This window comes from Haplochromis burtoni, unplaced genomic scaffold (genome assembly GCF_018398535.1).
Source record: "Haplochromis burtoni strain Fernald_Lab_line unplaced genomic scaffold, NCSU_Asbu1 Contig_189, whole genome shotgun sequence".
NCBI lineage: Eukaryota > Metazoa > Chordata > Actinopteri > Cichliformes > Cichlidae > Haplochromis > Haplochromis burtoni.
This window is the reverse complement of record NW_024582550.1, coordinates 969,179-987,126: the sequence shown is the minus strand read 5'-3', so window position 1 is coordinate 987,126 and position 17,948 is coordinate 969,179. Positions and strand designations below refer to the sequence as shown.

General features: G+C 38.2%; 2 protein-coding genes across 3 annotated transcripts in view; both read right to left on the bottom strand.

Moving 5' to 3' along the window:
- kdm4b (lysine (K)-specific demethylase 4B) overlaps positions 1 to 9,376 on the bottom strand; it is a 41,117-nt gene extending 31,741 nt beyond the window's left edge. Inside the window, exons 1-5 of the mRNA XM_005934834.3 lie at positions 9,208 to 9,376; positions 6,215 to 6,655; positions 5,665 to 5,840; positions 4,666 to 4,780; positions 4,061 to 4,254 (exon numbers count right to left, since the gene is read on the bottom strand). Coding sequence (XP_005934896.1) covers positions 4,061 to 4,254; positions 4,666 to 4,780; positions 5,665 to 5,840; positions 6,215 to 6,628 — 899 coding nt within the window. The 5' untranslated portion in view covers positions 6,629 to 6,655; positions 9,208 to 9,376. The remainder of the gene's footprint in view (positions 1 to 4,060; positions 4,255 to 4,665; positions 4,781 to 5,664; positions 5,841 to 6,214; positions 6,656 to 9,207) is intronic.
- A 428-nt stretch (positions 9,377 to 9,804) lies between these two features.
- Positions 9,805 to 17,948, bottom strand: part of uhrf1 (ubiquitin-like with PHD and ring finger domains 1) — a 13,795-nt gene continuing 5,651 nt past the window's right edge. Inside the window, exons 4-18 of one of the 2 annotated variants that reach the window (XM_005934835.2) lie at positions 17,413 to 17,564; positions 16,485 to 16,700; positions 15,859 to 15,974; positions 15,536 to 15,722; positions 15,276 to 15,399; positions 15,061 to 15,168; positions 14,810 to 14,914; positions 14,478 to 14,584; positions 14,216 to 14,378; positions 13,969 to 14,106; positions 13,540 to 13,639; positions 13,217 to 13,365; positions 12,714 to 12,812; positions 11,237 to 11,429; positions 9,805 to 10,679 (exon numbers count right to left, since the gene is read on the bottom strand). In XM_005934835.2, the coding sequence (XP_005934897.1) occupies positions 11,283 to 11,429; positions 12,714 to 12,812; positions 13,217 to 13,365; positions 13,540 to 13,639; positions 13,969 to 14,106; positions 14,216 to 14,378; positions 14,478 to 14,584; positions 14,810 to 14,914; positions 15,061 to 15,168; positions 15,276 to 15,399; positions 15,536 to 15,722; positions 15,859 to 15,974; positions 16,485 to 16,700; positions 17,413 to 17,564 (1,911 nt within the window). In that variant the 3' untranslated portion in view covers positions 9,805 to 10,679; positions 11,237 to 11,282. Of the gene's footprint in view, positions 11,430 to 12,713; positions 12,813 to 13,216; positions 13,366 to 13,539; positions 13,640 to 13,968; positions 14,107 to 14,215; positions 14,379 to 14,477; positions 14,585 to 14,809; positions 14,915 to 15,060; positions 15,169 to 15,275; positions 15,400 to 15,535; positions 15,723 to 15,858; positions 15,975 to 16,484; positions 16,701 to 17,412; positions 17,565 to 17,948 lie in introns of both variants that reach the window. The other variant, XM_014337640.2, reaches the window with a different exon arrangement.

Sequence of the window (17,948 nt, the reverse complement as noted above, 5' to 3'; positions counted from 1 at the left end):
TTCACAATCGGCTGCACTATGAGAGGAGAGGAAGTGAAAGACAAAGAGAGTGTGTGTTTTAAAGGACCGTGCTCTGTTTAACAGCCTGTAATTACCCCACCACACACAAGTATAAAAGTGAAAATGATTCAGTTTCAGTGGGGGGAGAGTGCGGGTGGGTGGGCTTGGTGAGAATTAGACAAGAGAATTCAACAAAAGCATAAAAAGTCTGGGGGAAGAAAAAGAGAGAGGAAATAAAACTCGTACATCTGTTTAGTTGGGCATCAATTAGTCAGACTGATGTTAAAATAATGTTGTTGTTTTTTTGTTTGTTTTTTTTAATTACAAGATTCTCGATTACCCAATTTGATAATGGTTAAAAAATAATAATAATAAAACAGAATCCGTCACAGCACGAAGGTCCTGGGTTTGAATCCACCATCCGACTCTGTGGAGTTTGCATGTTCTCCCTGTGCCTATGTATGTTCTCTCTGGGTACTCCAGCTTCCTCCACAGTCCAAAGACATTTAGGTTAGGTCAACTGGTAGTTCTAAATTGGCTATAGGTGTGAATGTGAGTGTGAAAGGTTGCCTGTCTCTCTGTATTAGCTCTGTAATAGACTGTAACCTTTTTGGCCTATGACAGGTGGAATAGACCCCAACCAGATGCTGGATTCATAATGAACAGTTACAGAAAGCGTATTTAAAAAGACCACAAAAGGAAGAAGCAGTCTTTTTAAAAACAAAACAAAAAACTTCTCTTTCTGCTAAAATCTGTCTTGTACATTAAAACCAGGTCATTTCTGTTATAGTGAGCAAAACTGGTCTCACACTGGCTATGATTTGCATACCTCTCTGGCTACACAAAGAACATTACTGAAATTCAATAAATTCAGATAGGGAGACGACAACAGTAATAACACTGCCCTCAAGTGGCTGTAAAAGGATTTATACCACTTTGGTGTGTTAAAAAAATAATAAATAAATAAAATCTATGAAACAGCCCTAAATATGTAACCAACAATTGTTTCCATAATAATCTTTAAACACGGATACAAGAGAAAGACAGAAACACCACACCTTCTTAGCAATTTAATAAACACCGTGGAAGTGTATTCAAACAAAGGAATACTGCATACACAGACCTCCATAAGCAATGCAGCAGTGCCAGAGGTCCAGAACATGTAACACCAGACTGAACACTGCAGCTCGATGAATGTAATTTCATCTGTCAGACCACACGCACTTTGACACTGAGTCGTAGTGAAATATACTCATGCTCACTCGGAGGTGTGAAAACAAGACAGATGATTTTAATGAGGTGACATCACAGAGAGGGGGAGCTATAACACATAGACACATGGTATACCACTTCAGGAGGCAAGCAAGAGAGGGGAAAAGGTGGCGGGGAAGCATACTGTGAAAAGAAGGAAGACAGGTGAGAAAGAAAACAGAGAAGGAAATCTTTAAAACAACAATAAAAACCCACAAACGCACACATACACAGAAGCAATACTGTATTTCTGAAAGCTGAGATGACACTGCTCCCCTCCTGCAGTGATATGGATGGAAAACAAGGTGGAGGGAAAGACAACACACACACACACACACACACACACACACACACACACACACACACACACACACACAAAAGACAATCAAGGAGCAGAAAAGGTAAGAAGAAAAACATTTTCCCCTCAGGAACCATGTGACAGAAGGAAATACAGACAGCAGGCAAGAAAAGTATAAATCTGAATCACAGCACTACCTCTCCTGTACAACAGGCTCTATAAAGAGTTTAAGCAACTCCCAAATGTCAAGGTACGATGAGACAAAAATTAATATCTTTGTTTTTAATTTACCATTCTTCAAAGTACCGCATCAGACTAGAAATTGAAAAATAAACCATGTGAATAAGATAAAGTGACAACTAGCAATTATAAAGAGAAATAACTTTTGTGCCCGTTGTTGACACAAAATGTAACAACTAACATTTTTTACCCAGCATTGAACAGAAAGAAACACTACTTTGTTATTGTTTGGCATTACCAATCAGTCAAGCTTCAGTTTCAATTTGTATTTGCTTGAGTCCAAACCACATAATTAGTCAATTTCATCGAGATGAATGATTTGGCAAAAAAAATGTTTAAATGAAAACATAGTTTAATTAATTTCAGTTTTACTTATATAGCAACAAATCAAAACAGCAGTCACCTTAAGGAACATAAAGACCCAACACTGTAATTGGCGACAGTGGGAAGGAAAAACTTAATTTTTACAGGAAGAAACATCCAGCAGAACCGGGCTCAGAGAGGGGCAGCCATCTGCCGGGACCAGTTAGGGGTCGTGGCTAATGGTTTGCAGCAGTTGTGATTAACCTTACACACAGCTAACCTGATACCAGAACCAAAGAGGAAGAGGGAGGAAGGACAGCTAAAAAACTAAACTACGCTATATATTCTAATCACTCCCCAGCATCAGTTTTTACTGCTATGTTCTGCTTTGGAGACTTAGTACATAGACATCAGTTTGGACCCAAAATCAGGTCAGATAAAGGCAGACAAGTTGTGTCTCTAAAGAATGATTAAGGAGTGAAACGAGTTGAAAATTTTGCCAATCATTACTGTCCACACTTATAATAAACAGGATGTAGTGAAGACTTTGACAAAAATTTCAAGTTATAAGGCATCCATGTATAAATATAGACACATTTGAGCTATCCAGGACAAGCATTGCATTTACATAATCAGGTGAAAATTAGCGTGCAAATGACTGCAAATCTGCAAAGCACCCTCTCACTCTGTCCTTCGCAAAGTTCACTGCAAACAATTCAGGCATTCAGGTAGCAGAATCCAACTTTCAGCCTATGCTGTCACTGTTGTCACTTTAAATAAGAACAAGCTGTCGCTATACAATGTTCATTTCGTGACAAGCCTTAAACGAAACTCGCTGTTTCACCGCCTTTTAGAAAGCCGGTGGAGAAATGGGCTTTGACAAGACTTTGGCTGAGCACATTCTGCACTTAAAGATCATTCATGGGGTGAGAGAAGCATCACTCTGTAATGTGGCGGTACACTCACGAAGAAGTAAAGTGATTCTGTAGTTCCAACACAAACTGTAAGAAATTATACAAACACTTTGAACTCTAAATACTGTTTAGTAAGCATCACTTTATGGTGATGCTGAATAGTAATCTTAATTGCCCCTTGGGGATAAATAAAGTATTTCTGATTCTGATCACTGCCATAAATTTTGTTTTGTGGATTAAATGTTCTATTTTTATCCAGCATTTCCAGTTATCTGTATTTTTATTATTATTAATTTATGTTTAACCATTTCCTGATAAAAATACACAAATGTTCTCAGTCCCTGCTTCCATCACAGTGTGATCCTAGCTACAGAACTATTAGCACATTCACAGCCTGCAGCAGCTTAACTGAGGTAGAGGAGCTGTGGTTTGGAGGCAAGTTTCCCAGTTACACTGAAACAGTGCACTCAGTGACATACAGCCAAGGCTAACTGGCTGGCAGTGAAGCCATCTGAAACAGCAGTAGCTTCAAATGCAAACTTCTGCATGACAAATTTGTCCCTCTCATCCTGCATTAAGTGAAACAGACACACAAGCCATTGTTTTCGATGGCCAATAAAACTGCTGCAATATTAAAGATTAAGAAAACAAAAAAGAATGACAGATGGTACAAACAGTTAACCGCTGATGGGGTCACTTATTACGGCAGCTTGTTTTAATTTCCACTTTTCTTAAAAAAAAAAAAAAAAAAAATTATTCTAATTGTGCTTTTTATGTTCTTTTCTGCTTAAGATTAAATGAGAATTGATCCTAAAAATACTATAATATGACTTCTTTTTTCAAAACCAAAGTCATCGTCCTGTGCTAGCCATGAGAAAGAATACAGCTTTATGAAACTTCAACAAATGGCTTCATCTTTTTGATCTGGGAGCTTATCCATTTATATGTATGTATGTATGTATGTACACCCATTTTTAATTAGAATATAAACTTGGAACTTCAAGTGGCAATTTGTGTCACATTCATAGAAGGTCAGGAAAACAAAGTGACTCACCAGGACTTGGACTGCCCGAAGTGCAAGTAATTGATGCTGTAGAGGTCCATGTCTTCAGTGTGCCAAGCAAAGGTTGTCTTCCACATGCCAAAATACAAGTATGGAGTGTTGACACCCTCAATGACGATCCCACATTCCTGCTCCACCATATCCAGCAGTGTGTTTAGATGGCCGATGTTCCATTCTTCAATGTTCTGGAGAGCATGCAATTATGAATATCAAGTACAAGGGAACCTGCACGCTACACTTTCATCAGTCCATCAATCTCCATCAATGACCACCAGATGGTGCTGTAGTCATATTACTCACTGAGCATGATTTTGAAAGTTACAACAGCAGCAAAAATCTTGAAATATAAAAGTTGTAAACTCCTAAAGCAGCTTTCTATCACAATTACATGGTGCATTTTAATTAAGTTCTAATAATTATAATACTACTAATGGTGAAAAAACAACCCTGAAAATTGCCCATTGATGGAAAATAAACTACTATAAACCTATTAGGCCAGAAGTGGTTTATTTTTATTTAAAAACAAACAAAAACAAATTCAAGAATATTTTAAAAACTTAATAAAAATTGTCATTATCCAGACAAACTTCACCCACCTCATCATAGATGGAGCCGCTCACATCAGCACCATAAAGAGGTGACACAAACGTCAGGTTCTTCCAATACTTCCTCTCGAGGTCATCAAAGTCTTTGTGTCGTGGCGTGCAGTACCTGCAAACAGAACAGGACAGGTTGTATTGTAAGCAGTGTGGTGCCCTTCAACTAAACCCTCAAACAAGCACTGTGCAAACATTTACAATCAGCAAATAGACTGTAATAAAATAATTTAAGTCCAATGTATATAAGAGTTTGAGCTTTTGTAGTAGTTCTGCTACAGTGCCAAGGTTTTCATTTGTTACATTATTCTTCTGCCTTAATAGTTATAGCATCTACATGACAATTTATAAAGAAAATGTTTATAAAATTTAAAAAAACAACACAGCAACATAATATAGTTTGAACTGGCTTTTTACCGTCACTAGCACCACAGCTACCACTACCCACCATGACCCATTTCACTTATTTTAAGACAGTATTATTTTCAAACTCATGGTTATCAGGACAAACAAAACCTTCAGCTTTTTAAAATACTGTGCACTGGTGTTAAACAGTATTAGTTTAAAACAGAAAACCTGTCTGTTTAATGTAAATGTAGCTTGCCATCACCAGTGTGTGAATGTGTGTGTGAATGGGTGGATGACTGGATATGTAAAGCGCTTTGGGGTCCTTAGGGACTAGTAAAGCGCTATATAAATACAGGCCATTTACCATTTACCATTTTTCTTTCTGGCACCCTGATGCCAATTGTAGGTACAAATAACACAATTCCTGATTTAGTGTAAAATATTAGAATGCACTTTTATTGTTTATTTATGTTCTCCATCATCGTAGTTGCACTATATTTAGTAACATTCATGTTTTAAACCATGCTGAGTAAGAGCAATAATTGCACCATCAAAGCTTACAAGGACACTATCGTGCAAAACATCACGTCAGATACTACATTTGTATGCAATCATTTACGAATGAAGCCCCTGAGGTTGGGACCGACTTACTTCTTGCTATTGGCCAGCTTGCGGTATTCACCCACAGTCATAGATTTCTTCTGAATGTTGTACTGGGTGAACAGACCCGACTGACCCGTCACCACTTGGCTGATGGGAGCTGGAATCACCATGTCCTCGATTGTGTCATAGGACTTGCGTGGCTTCCATCCCGCAGGTGGAATCACCTGGAGAGAAAAAAAAAGACGCTTAACCTTTACAAGGTCAGCAGATTCAAAATCTATTCAAATTCAAAGTATGCAGATTAAACCTTTGGAAATTTAGATGGTGGATTCTGCTGATATCAGCTTAAAACTATAAATGGTTCTTACAAGCATTTTCTAACATGCTTTGATCATTTTAAACATTAGTAATGATGTTAGATTGAACCTTGGCTATGCAAAAACAGGTAGGAAACTAAAAGAGATGCACAGGATTCAAAATGTTACAGCAATACTTCACTAAAACAAAACAAAAAACATCTAGTAAGAAGACTGAAGTGGATATGTGGGTACATGAATTTGAATACATATATGTGTGTGTGCCTGTGTCCTGAAATCACCTTTGCCAGGCCAGCGCGATGAGCTCCTTGACTCTCCATGTAGGCGATGTATTTGGCAAAGTCTTTGAACTCCTCCATTGTGGGCCTGAAAGTCATGATCTTGCAGCTGGGGTTCTTGGCAGCAGCTGGCGGCAGGGGGGCCGGCAAAGGTACGGGAGACACCTCCGCACCTGGAACAAGTTCTGGGGCCACATTTGGGTCTGCAGGCTGAACTGGATTGAGGTGTGGAGCAGCATTGTGTTCAGAGATTACCACTTTATTCAGGTTTTCAGCTATTGCTGGCTCCAGAGTGGGAATCTGGTTTTGGGCTTCATTTGAGCTGAGAGTAGGGGGAGACACTGGGTCAGGAGGAGTGGAAGAGGCTGGGGCGGGGTGAGGACCCAACACATCTTCCATGGGCATGTCGGTAGCCATTGGCTCTTGGAAAGATTGCAGGTAAACCTGAGGAGGAAATCAGTGGTGTTCAGGGCACACACAGTCTGCCTCAAATACATTCAAATTACTGAGAACTTTGCAAAGGCAAATTAGACAAAACTGCAAGTGAAAGAAAAGGAATCTATGTTTTAAAAATATTTTTCTAAAAAGGAAAAATCCAACTTTCTGACTACAATGTGTGATTATTTTTGTACATTTAAATAAAAACAAAAAATTAAATACTGAAAAAAATATGGAAAATTAAAAGATTGATTTTAAAAATAAACAAGACCAAACAACTCAATCTTAGTGCAATCTACACAGCTGTTAACACAAAAAAAGCAGACCGGTCCACTTCCTTCACCAAATAGGGGTGTCCTTGATCATAACATTACTGAAGGCACTTCCTAACCTACATTTTAGAAGTGTCACTTCTGCATCTTGTCAAATTTTGTGTCAAACAAATCCAATGGCTCTCATTCTCTTAAGGCTTACCACAGACTTTTTCAAATCCAAATGTGAACATAAACACCAGAAAGTAGCAAGCACTAAAACTTCATTCAAAAAACTCACTCTAAACCATCTTCTCTCATCAGCACTTTCACTTTATATCAGTGTTTTTGAATATTCAGAAGCATTTTTAATTACCACTGTTTACATTTTCAAGCTAAGTTTTAATACCATGATTTAGGGTTGTTGTTTTTTTTGTTCTGTGTAAGACAAAACCTACAGCCTTCAGTTTAGCTAATTAACTTAATGTTATAACCATTTTAAAACATCATTTAAAAGCTTTACCTATTAAGCTGCCAGCAGTCCACTTAGATTCACTTGTTTTAATAAGATAAAAATCATTCACTGCCCTCTCATCAGCAGCAGTGGATAAATAGACAGAGCCTAAAGTACCTAAGCAGTTTGTATTGGTGGACAGTACCTCCCCCAACCACCTCTCCAATTTGCAAGTCGCTGCCGCAGGGCTAGACAACATTAACGGGTGAGACTTTGGATAAATTGACGGGACATTGTGACTTTTGTTGGACTAACTAAACCTTTAAGTAATATTTTCATTGGTTGGTTGAGCCTTCATAATGCAATACCATCACTGCCTCATGGCAGAAAATTGTATCCAGCCAGTAATTGTGCAAGTGTGACGTTTTAGGATCAAAATAAAGAAATACAAATAAAGAATTTGAGTTTTTGCATTTAGAATAACAATAACCTGATCCTAATTGATCCATCACTTATGTGACTCCGTATTCATTAATCTAATCATGTTATACATACAGAATGTTCACTGTTCAATCACAGTTATAGAAGCGTTTTAGCTTTATGTTTGGTGGGTCAAGGAACAGTAACCATTTTCAGCGCTGCACATGCACTAAAAGATACACACTGCTGCATTGCTAAATGTGCCTTGCATTATCCTCATTCACAACTTCAAACAGATCTTACGCCCACGAGGTTAAAACAGCAGTAGTGTACTTCCCACTCCGACTTTCTGACACGAGATAATGCAAATTGCGCTTCGTTTGCATGAAGCACAAAAGCCCACAGTGCATATGAAGAAATGTGCTGTAGCCTTAAGCGCAGCCAAGTTTGAAATTAACGAAAAAAAGGATAAGAGCTAACTAAGTTTGCTTTGCTGAAACTGACATATAATCCTCGTAAATACAACTACTCAGTGACCGAGACATTTCATAACACATTTCAAAGCATTCATTTCTTCAAAGCCCAGAGCAACAATTTCAAACTAGTTTTACCTTTAAATGGTAAATGGTAAATGGCCTGTATTTATACAGCGCCTTACTAGTCCCTAAGGACCCCAAAGCGCTTTACATATCCAGTCATCCACCCATTCACACACACATTCACACACTGGTGATGGCAAGCTACATTTAAAATTAATTCTGACTGATTGGAAAGGGATTTATTACATCTTTCCAATGACTAACTGCTTTAGACGCCGGGACCCTCTTTCTAACTGAGACTGACCTACTAAAGTGAATGGAGGCCACATGACCCCCAGCTGGCTCATCACAACAAATGGGGGCCTTTAACTCCATTTAGGCCTAAAACTTAATTCAACTGTGCAGCAAGCAGCCCCCTCGAGAGGGTAAAACTCAAAATATATCAGTTACCCAGGTGGGTCTTTCTCGGCTTTGTAAGTGTAAAACGGCGCTGCTCGGTTGCATAGTATCAACTTATTATTGGCAGCTACTGCTAAAGGCGACCATAGCCCTGCACAACTGCCAATAACTATTAGCATTTTAACCCACATAGTGAACAAAAGAAAGCCAGCCGAAGCTCTTTAAGGTCCGTAAATTGCACTGCCTGTATAATCGCTTAATGCAACAGCAGCACATAGGCACATATCAACCATTTCATTTTAAGGAGCTACATATCATCGTGTCCTGACGCAAATGTATTCCTAGCCAACGCTGGCTAGCTTCTGCTTAGCAACTTCCATATCTGCATTTAGAAAGGAAAAAAAACAAAACAACAACGACGGAACACACTCCGTGAATAGACGAGAGTATGGTCTCTGCAATTTACTAAAATAAATATAAGTAAGGAAATATTACCTCCTGCGGCAAACTATAGCCCTGTCCCTGTTTCGTTCAGTCGTTTTAGTTTCGTTTAGAACAGATTCCCTGGATCGATTTTCTTCTAGCATTAGCTTGCTGGGCTTGTCGTTGAGGACGCGCCTACTTTCACCAATTGCCTTCTGAGTGGTTTAAACACGTGATGGACGGTTACTAGGAAACGTATGATTGGTTTACTCTGTTACCGACACACAGAGTAACCAATTAAATCAGACGTTTGCTATTCCATGGTTTCCGTGGCTCTCACGCAACCAATGTGTACGTCACGCACGTACACACTGCCGGGTTTGCTCAAGGTTGCTATGCTCCGTTGGCCAAGAGAAAAATAAAATACCCTCAGAGCAGTGGTAAACACGTTCAGCCGTCCTGACTACACTTGTATGACTTTTCAAGTTTCATATCTAAATTGTAAATGTTAGTGTTAGGACAGCTTCCCACCATGACATTATAATTAAATGTAAAGTCACATATCAATTTCGAACATTGTTTTTCATTTAAATTCCTACTTTAACTAAAAACTGTGAAAAGGGTAATATGTGCCTTCCCCCCCCAAACATTTCCCCCCAAAAACACGTGTCAAATTTTTTACTTTATTGAATAACACTGAAAATGCATTGACAAAAATTCTGCACAAAATATGTGCAATTCTAAAACTACATATCAAAACTACAGACTAAAAAACAAAAAAATTATACAATTTCAGAAAATATACATTTCCCAGTCTATGCAAATATTTGTATCTCCATCAAAACCCGAAGTGCTGGCACGTGGATAAATAACACACTGCTGCTGAAACTCACTGAACTGTATTTATAAAAAAGACAAAAGGCAGTAAAATTCAGTTTAGTTGAATTTCAGGATCAGCATGTGGAATTTCCTTAACATGTAAATCAAGCATTTTCTGTTTTGTTTTTGTTTGTTTTTTTTTCCTTAAATGAGGTCAGATAACACAGGTGACCACTGGAGACACAAAAGGCTGACTGAACACCCCCTACATAGATGGCAGAAATAAGATTATAAAAAGATGAAAAGTACACTTTTAAACTTTAAGAAAAATACAATTTTCTAGACAAATACATTTACGTGTCAGGGACATCTAGAGAGCTTGATAGATGGGAGTTCTACATTAAACTCTTGGTTAAGCACTGCTTTTTCTTTGGACTTTAATAAAGTGAATCTTTTCAAAACAAGGGATATCCAAATCTATGCCAGAGGATAAAATTTCTTTAGTAATCTATCACGTTTGGCATCTGAATGTTTTATCAAATTCATAACAACTTTTACAAACTTAATATACAGCTAGAAACATTCCTGTATCAAAACATTCAGGGAACTAGTATAGCTAGAAAATCCAACATCTGATGACTAGGCTACTTGGCCTCAGACTCTTCAAGAAGTGCAGGAACACAAAACTGATCTGGGTCAGTTTGCTCTTGAATGTTGGATATCATCTATATCCAAGAGAAACAGTGAGATTTTAATCATGTAATCAAGCCAGGAAAAACAAACACAAACTTTTTAAAATCTCAACTGCGTGATCAGAATTAAGACAAATTGCACCAAAATGAGGGCCAACCTCACAGCAAAGCAGAACAGACTGGATGATAATAAAATCAATAAAATAAAAAAAAAAAATAAAAAAAAAAAATCTTCAAACAAGTTGGACAGAATGGCTTAACCACTTAACATCCTCTTTTAAAAGAGCTAAACACAGATATTTAGTTTAAAATGATACAATTTACATCATGGATAACATTAGCATTAGTTAATGAAATAGACTGAAGCACTTGGAATTTTAAAAAAAAGGAAAAAAAAGTCGAGGTTGAAGGTATTAATGGAGTAACGGTACAGCCAGTTAAAGGGATTTTTAAATTTATCTTTTAACACCACATCATTGCAGATCCAAGGTGATGATATTATTGAAGTCCACAAATATTGCAGTTTTATAATCATAGAATATATTAAAAGAAACTGATTCTTTATTGCCTCTACTGAAAACGGCCCTTACAGTTTACGTCTCATTTCCTCGAGGGCTGAGTAAGTAGCACCAATGATCACCGCCCGTTGCTGTACCCTGGGAAAAACTGATTTAGAATGTCTTGCAGGGATTTGTTGACCGACATGGAGTAGTTCTTGCCCAGGTCGTGCCTGCAGGCCGGGCAGGTGTACACCTCTGCTTTGAAGGACCGCTGAAGGCATTCCTGAAGGAAAAAAAGTAGAACAAGTTCTTGTTAAACAATAGCAGGTTTTGTTAAATAACAATTTGTGATGCATTTATCAGAGGTGTTAGTAGATCAAAAAGATACTCTAAGCACCAAAGCAATCAATGCTATCACTGCAATACAATAAGTTTTCACAACATCACTCATTAAAAACATCCATATAGAGCCTTTCAACATTCTCAGCAGACCCCATTATAATACCTCGCTCCATACGGCAAACAGCTACACCTCCAGCCAGTCTGCCAAATTTCTAATGTTCAAAGACGACACCACCCTAATCAGGCTCTGATAAAGAGGAGTCTGACAATCTAGTGACCTGGTGCAGAGAAAACAACCAGGAGCTCAAAGTAACTGTGGCAATAACGGGACTTCAGGAAGAATCCAGCCCATCATCATGCATCGCTGCCAGTGGACACTTTCCTATTCTGGGAACAATTATCTCTCAGGACCTAAACACACAACCTAATCAGCTCCCTTATCAGGAAAGCAGCAGAGGATGTACCTCCTGTAGCAGCTGAAGAAATTCAACCTGCAATGGTGCTGAAGGAGGTACCATTAGTGAATGAATCCATAAAATATCACAACTAGGTGCAACAAAACTTTGTGAACTCCATTACTAATAAATGCTTTGCATTCTGCTTTATTTGACACAACATTATTCTGTTAAGTAGCTTACTACGTGACAACTATGAGGAATACAAAAGTTAATATGTAAAGGTTTAAAGCTAAAGTAACAAGAGCACCCCTGAAAGGCAAGGGCTAACATACTTCAGTCAGTCTGTTTTTTCCCCCCATTACAAGGTGATGATGTCGGCCTGTTATGGAGTCACGGATATCGTTGGGCATCAAATTGCAAAAATAAAGTGTGTAGTAAAGCAGTTGATATATTACTCTACATGATTTCCTGGAATTTTTTCCAAGGTCAACTTTGAACTTGGACACTAACAATAAAGGTTAAGGTCAAATGATTAACCAACCTAATTACTCATGTCTCCTAATGGCCTAGTATATTGTTGTGAAGCTTGAAGATTTTGTATTACTGTGATAGAAAATTGAGATGAATAAAGTGTTTACTGATTTTCACATTTAAAAATGACCTTGACCCAATTTCTAGCAAAAATAAACCAGTTTTAGCTGTTACTGGTATCTACTATCACACAACATTTAAACATGATCTCTACAACATACTACAGAATAAATATTACCAAGTGGTAAATTTATTAGAGCAACAACTCTAGATTTGGGACATTAGTAGTTTCTTACCCTGCAGACATTGTGTTGGCACTCTGTGGTGACGGGCTGATAGACCACTTCTTGGCAGCAAATGCAGAGGAAAACTTCTTCAACTTTGTTCAAGAATTTCTGCAAAAAAAAAAAAAAAAATTAGATCAGTTTTATAGACAGTTTCAGTGGTTTTTGTTTTACGGAGGAACACAGGCTTCTTATTTCAAGTTGCATTTACTATGCACATAAGTTTGAAATTTGCAAGTGATTACACTTGCAAAAGCATAGTGTGGTTTTAAAATGTTGCACTAAGAGGTTCCACCCAGCAGCCAACTGTCTCACAAACCAATAATATTGGTAAAGTGAATGGTTTTTATAAAGCACTTTTCTACTTTGAGCATCAAAGCACATTCACCCATTCATACAAGCACTTTCCCAAATAGTAAACTTCAGTAAATGTTTACAAAAAAAAACAAAAACAACAACAACAAAACACTATTAAAACATTGTGGTAATTTGAACAAATGTACAGATATTCTTACCGGTCCAAGTGACAGTGACTCCATGGCTTCATCCCACAGCTTCTTGTTTAGCTTGTCATTTTTGATGAGTGCCTTTTGCTCCTGGGACAGCTTGTACATCTCTACCTTGACTTTCTTAGGAGTTTTGGCTGGTGGGGTCTTTGAGGATTCTAAGAGAAACAAAGACATTTTCCATTAATAAGCAGCTTCTAGGATGCAATTTTAGTTAAGCTACTACATAAAAACAATGTCAAATACATGAGCAATATCATGTTTTTTACATTTTCCAAAAACAGAAAGCACAGTTATGATATTAGCAACTTCCACATAGACAAACAACATACCGCTGCCCTGAGATTTTCTCTTCCTTTTAGCCTTGCTGGGTGTCGCCTCCTCTTCCACTTCATTTTTGTTCTCTTTCTCTTTCTGATAGCCTGCAGGATACTGGAACAATAAAAGTAGTTTATTAGTTTACACTACAACAATATGTAACAGTCAGCAGGTAATTAATGAATTGAAAACATCTAAAATGTAATGCATTTATTTGCAAGGCTACATTAAGTGTATTACATTATACTTAATATTTTTAGTAATGGAGAAGCTCATTTTCTCAACAAAATACAGAAGAACACAATGTTTATTTTATCCAGCACCAGGACTAAAAAATATCCACCATTGCTGAAAAGAAACAAACAAAAAATAAAGAAATTTAAAAAAAAAAAAAAAAAAAAAAAAAAAAATTTGTATGGACAATATAATCTAATGATCTCTACCTGCATGGTGAGACCCAGTTTCTTGATACGTTCCTTGCCTTCTCTGGTCCATGGTGCTGGTTCGTCATCATCACGCTTCAGCAGGTACCGCCAGACCAAGAAGCCTGATTTTCCTTTGTCTGGCCAGTACTTCACCACCTAAAGTAAGACAAAGATCTCAAGTAAAACTAAAATAGTTGCAATATTGTGAAATCACTGCAGATTTTTTACCAAAGGCAAAAAAAGAAATTCTAGTTTTCCTTCATACCTTATATATTCCATCGTATCTGTTCCCTTCCTCGGGGCAGTATTTACTGTGCTTGCGTCCCTTGCAGCTGCGTACTACTCTAACTGGTTTGCCTGCCTTCCAGTTTTTGGCTTCTGCTCCATTTTTGTCATTGACAGGGATGTTGCAGTTGAGAGCCAGCGCCCTGATGAGGCCCAAAAACAGATGATTTACATATGCAAAGGAAGATCTAAGCAGACAACTTGAAAATTAACACCAGTAAGTTTTTATAGCCTTGTCATACCGGTTCATGTGTGTAAGTGTCTGATCGCATGATTGCTCCGCAGTCCTCTTGTTTCCAGACAGATCTCGCCCACCAGAGCCAGTGTAGGTGAACTCATTACCATCATCCTATATTTTAAGAAGCACCAAAGATATTAAAAACACTAAACTTCACAAAGTTTCTCATCAGGCTATTGCATAAAATAAATACAGTGTTTTCAAATATGACTGCTAACACTTGAAAAGCAGTATTATTTGACACCATTTTGATCAAAACAAACAGCAAGCTCCCCCCCCCCCCAGTAACATGTTCTCACTACTTTGCTTTTCTTTAAAGAACATACAAAAACATACCACATCATCCTCATAGCCTCCTGCCAGGACCAGAGAATAGGCACCATCATTGCTCCTGCCATGAATTCCAGCTACATGAGGCCTATGAACACCAGATTCACTGACCTAAGGGTGGGAAATTAAACAGTTATTATTATTATACCATTATTATTCCAAGGTACAGGAATAAGTCATCACAAACGATGATAAGCCATGAAGTGAGGAAGGAAAAGAAAACAAACAAACAAACAAACCAAAAAAACAAAACAGACCTGGACTCTGAACTTCCATAGGGAACCGACAGGAATGCCAGGGATTGGGCCGTAGTGATTGGATGGAACAATGGTGCACTGTTTGGTTCGACCGACACAGGCCATACCCTAAAATAGGAGATAAGGCAAATCATTTATGATGTGTAATTGTCATTCCCATAATGAGGAAAAAAAAAAGCTGATAAGTTTAAGATTCATATTGTGTTAGCACTCACCTTGCCCCAGTCCCTTTGGCTCGAGGAGCTAGCAGAAGCCATCTTAGCTTTCTTCTTGCTCTCCTTCAGCTTCTCTCCAGCCAGCACAACCTCACTGACATCATTACGACAACCTGGGCAATACCTGCGAAATGTAAAGTAAAAGGTAAACCCGAGCCTGACACACTGATGATAATTTTTTAAGTCTTCCATTCTAACATTTGATGATTTTGTGGCTCTGTTCAATTTTAAATGAATGCTGGATTTCTGGATCTACCTACCAGTCCTCATCCTCAGGGATGGTGGTGAGTGGAGGATTCAAACAGTAGGTGTGATAGGCCATGTCGCATTCATCGCACAGCAGCTGTTTGTCAGGATCCTGCTTGATGCCGCAGATGTGGCAGTTACACCAGCGACAGTTCTTTTTGGGATCATCTTTACAGTGCTTGCACTCAGGTCCATTTGATCCTGAAGATTGCATTCATTTTGATTATGCATTTCATTTCATTCTGCAACATTCCTTAGTGAAAGGTTAAGTTCAGAATTCTAGATTATGACTACTGCTACACATCTTTGCAATTTTAAATGCAGTTTTTAAACCCACTTTTTAGTGGACTCTCAGATCCAGCAGGGGCGTCACCCAACGAGCCAGGCTCCTCAATTTTGTAGATTTCAGTGACGAACATGATGCGGCAGTCATTAAGAGAGTCACCGGCATCGCTACATTTTAAACAAAAAACATAAAGGAACCTGTTAGAATAGTCAAACAATTTAATCTAACTTCCTCCTGCTTTCCATGTTGTCCAAGCTTAAACAGAAGGTAAAAGAAATGACAAACATGAGGATAACAGGAAGCTTCCGATGCATGTACAAAAAGGTTAGTTATATTTTAGGTCGTCATCAACACAAAACTAAACCCGTTTGATATCAGATACAATAATCAGACGTAATGTTAATGAAAGCCATTTATCCTCCAAACGACCATACACACAGTTGGTTAAACTGTCAAAAATTGTTTCAGTGGCATCCACTGATACCACAGCAGGAAATGAGCTTCTACACACCTGCTGCTGCGGCATTCAAAAACCAAACTATGAGATACTGTTACAACAGACCTTAAAGAAAATGTTTATCATCTACCACAGCCAGTGAAATGTTCTTATATGTGACAAGTCGTAACAGATGCTACAAAGCACAACAACTCCAACTTGTATGCAACGATGGCCTTACCCAAGGATAATCTTAGCATAGATCTCTCGCTGGGTGCGCGTCTCCCGCTTCCTCTGGATCTCAGCATCATACCAGTAGCCACGTTCCTTGGGCTCATCTGGGTTGTAGTTAAGCATGACAACCATTCCTGGCTCCAGCTGGTGCCACTGGTACACAGTACGAGCACGTGGCCGAACGTCCTTTGCCAGCAGCTGAATCACACCATTCTCTGCATAGCTGTGAAAGTAAAAACGATGAATGATTTTGCAATTCAACGACAAGCAGTGCTGCAGCATGGCCAAAACATAAAAAACACTTCTGAATAGTAAGGACCAGTAGTCAATGCAGCAGGTTTGAACCAATTCACATGAATGTTCCCTCCAACACTAATGTGCTTGCCATCTAATAAACAAGAGCACCTTTCAATGAGGGCACATATCAACAGAGCAATGCCTTCCCTTTATATACATTGTACTTATTTAACAAATGGGAAAACCTGTTTCATTGTACAGTCTCACTGATCAAAATGAGAACTTACAAGTTCAGAGTTCGCAAAAAAAAAATTTTTTTTTAAAAACATTCTTCAATGTAACAACTGCATTGCTCGCAGTATCAAATTTAAACAGGACCATCAGTTTTCATCTCCAGTGTGTTTGAGAAGAGCTTTTAAAGTAGCTTACATCGTGTCAATGTATTTGTTAGGATATTTAGCTGCAGCTTCTTAGATCTTTCAATTAACATTTACACTGCTGCAACAAGTTGGTTTGTAGAATTACAACACCTGACCCACTAAAACCAAAATCAGAGCTCAAACTGCTGAATGTTGACCATTAGTACAGAAACTCTGCTCTGTGCTGCTACATGACAAATACTGCGTTGATACGGTGATGTGATGGGGGGAAAGAAAAATAAAAAAAAATTAGTCATTAGTACGAAAAATGATTCTTACTCTTCATATTTGACATGGTACAGTATATCCTCAGCTGGCTCTGCCTCTGCAGCCTCTTCTTTGGGCATCTTTGTAGTCTTGGTAACGTTTACAATCTGGGCCTCAAACCATGCTCCCATGTTCAAGTCTCTTGCATCCACCAGCTCATTGATCTACACACACACACACACCAAGAGTTAGCAAACTTTTGACACTTTAAAACTGCAGTCACTTTTTCAGCATAATTCATAAAATCTCTTTTGACTATTCCCCACCCAAAAATGGTTTAAGTTCACTACAAAGTGGCTCATTTGATGTCTTGTAAAAATGAAACCTTTGCACGCTGCCCTTTTTGAAGCTTGGTCAACAGAACTCATTCCATCCACTCCATGCACATGTCATCCAAACTGCCTACTTTTGTAGACAATTTGGAAGACCATCATAATCACATCAGAGGGAAAGTGAAGACAGCAAATCCTAAACTGCATCCAGAAGTCTCTTACTGATAAGATAAAGTAAAATATAATATTGCATAAATGCACAGAATGCATATCAAA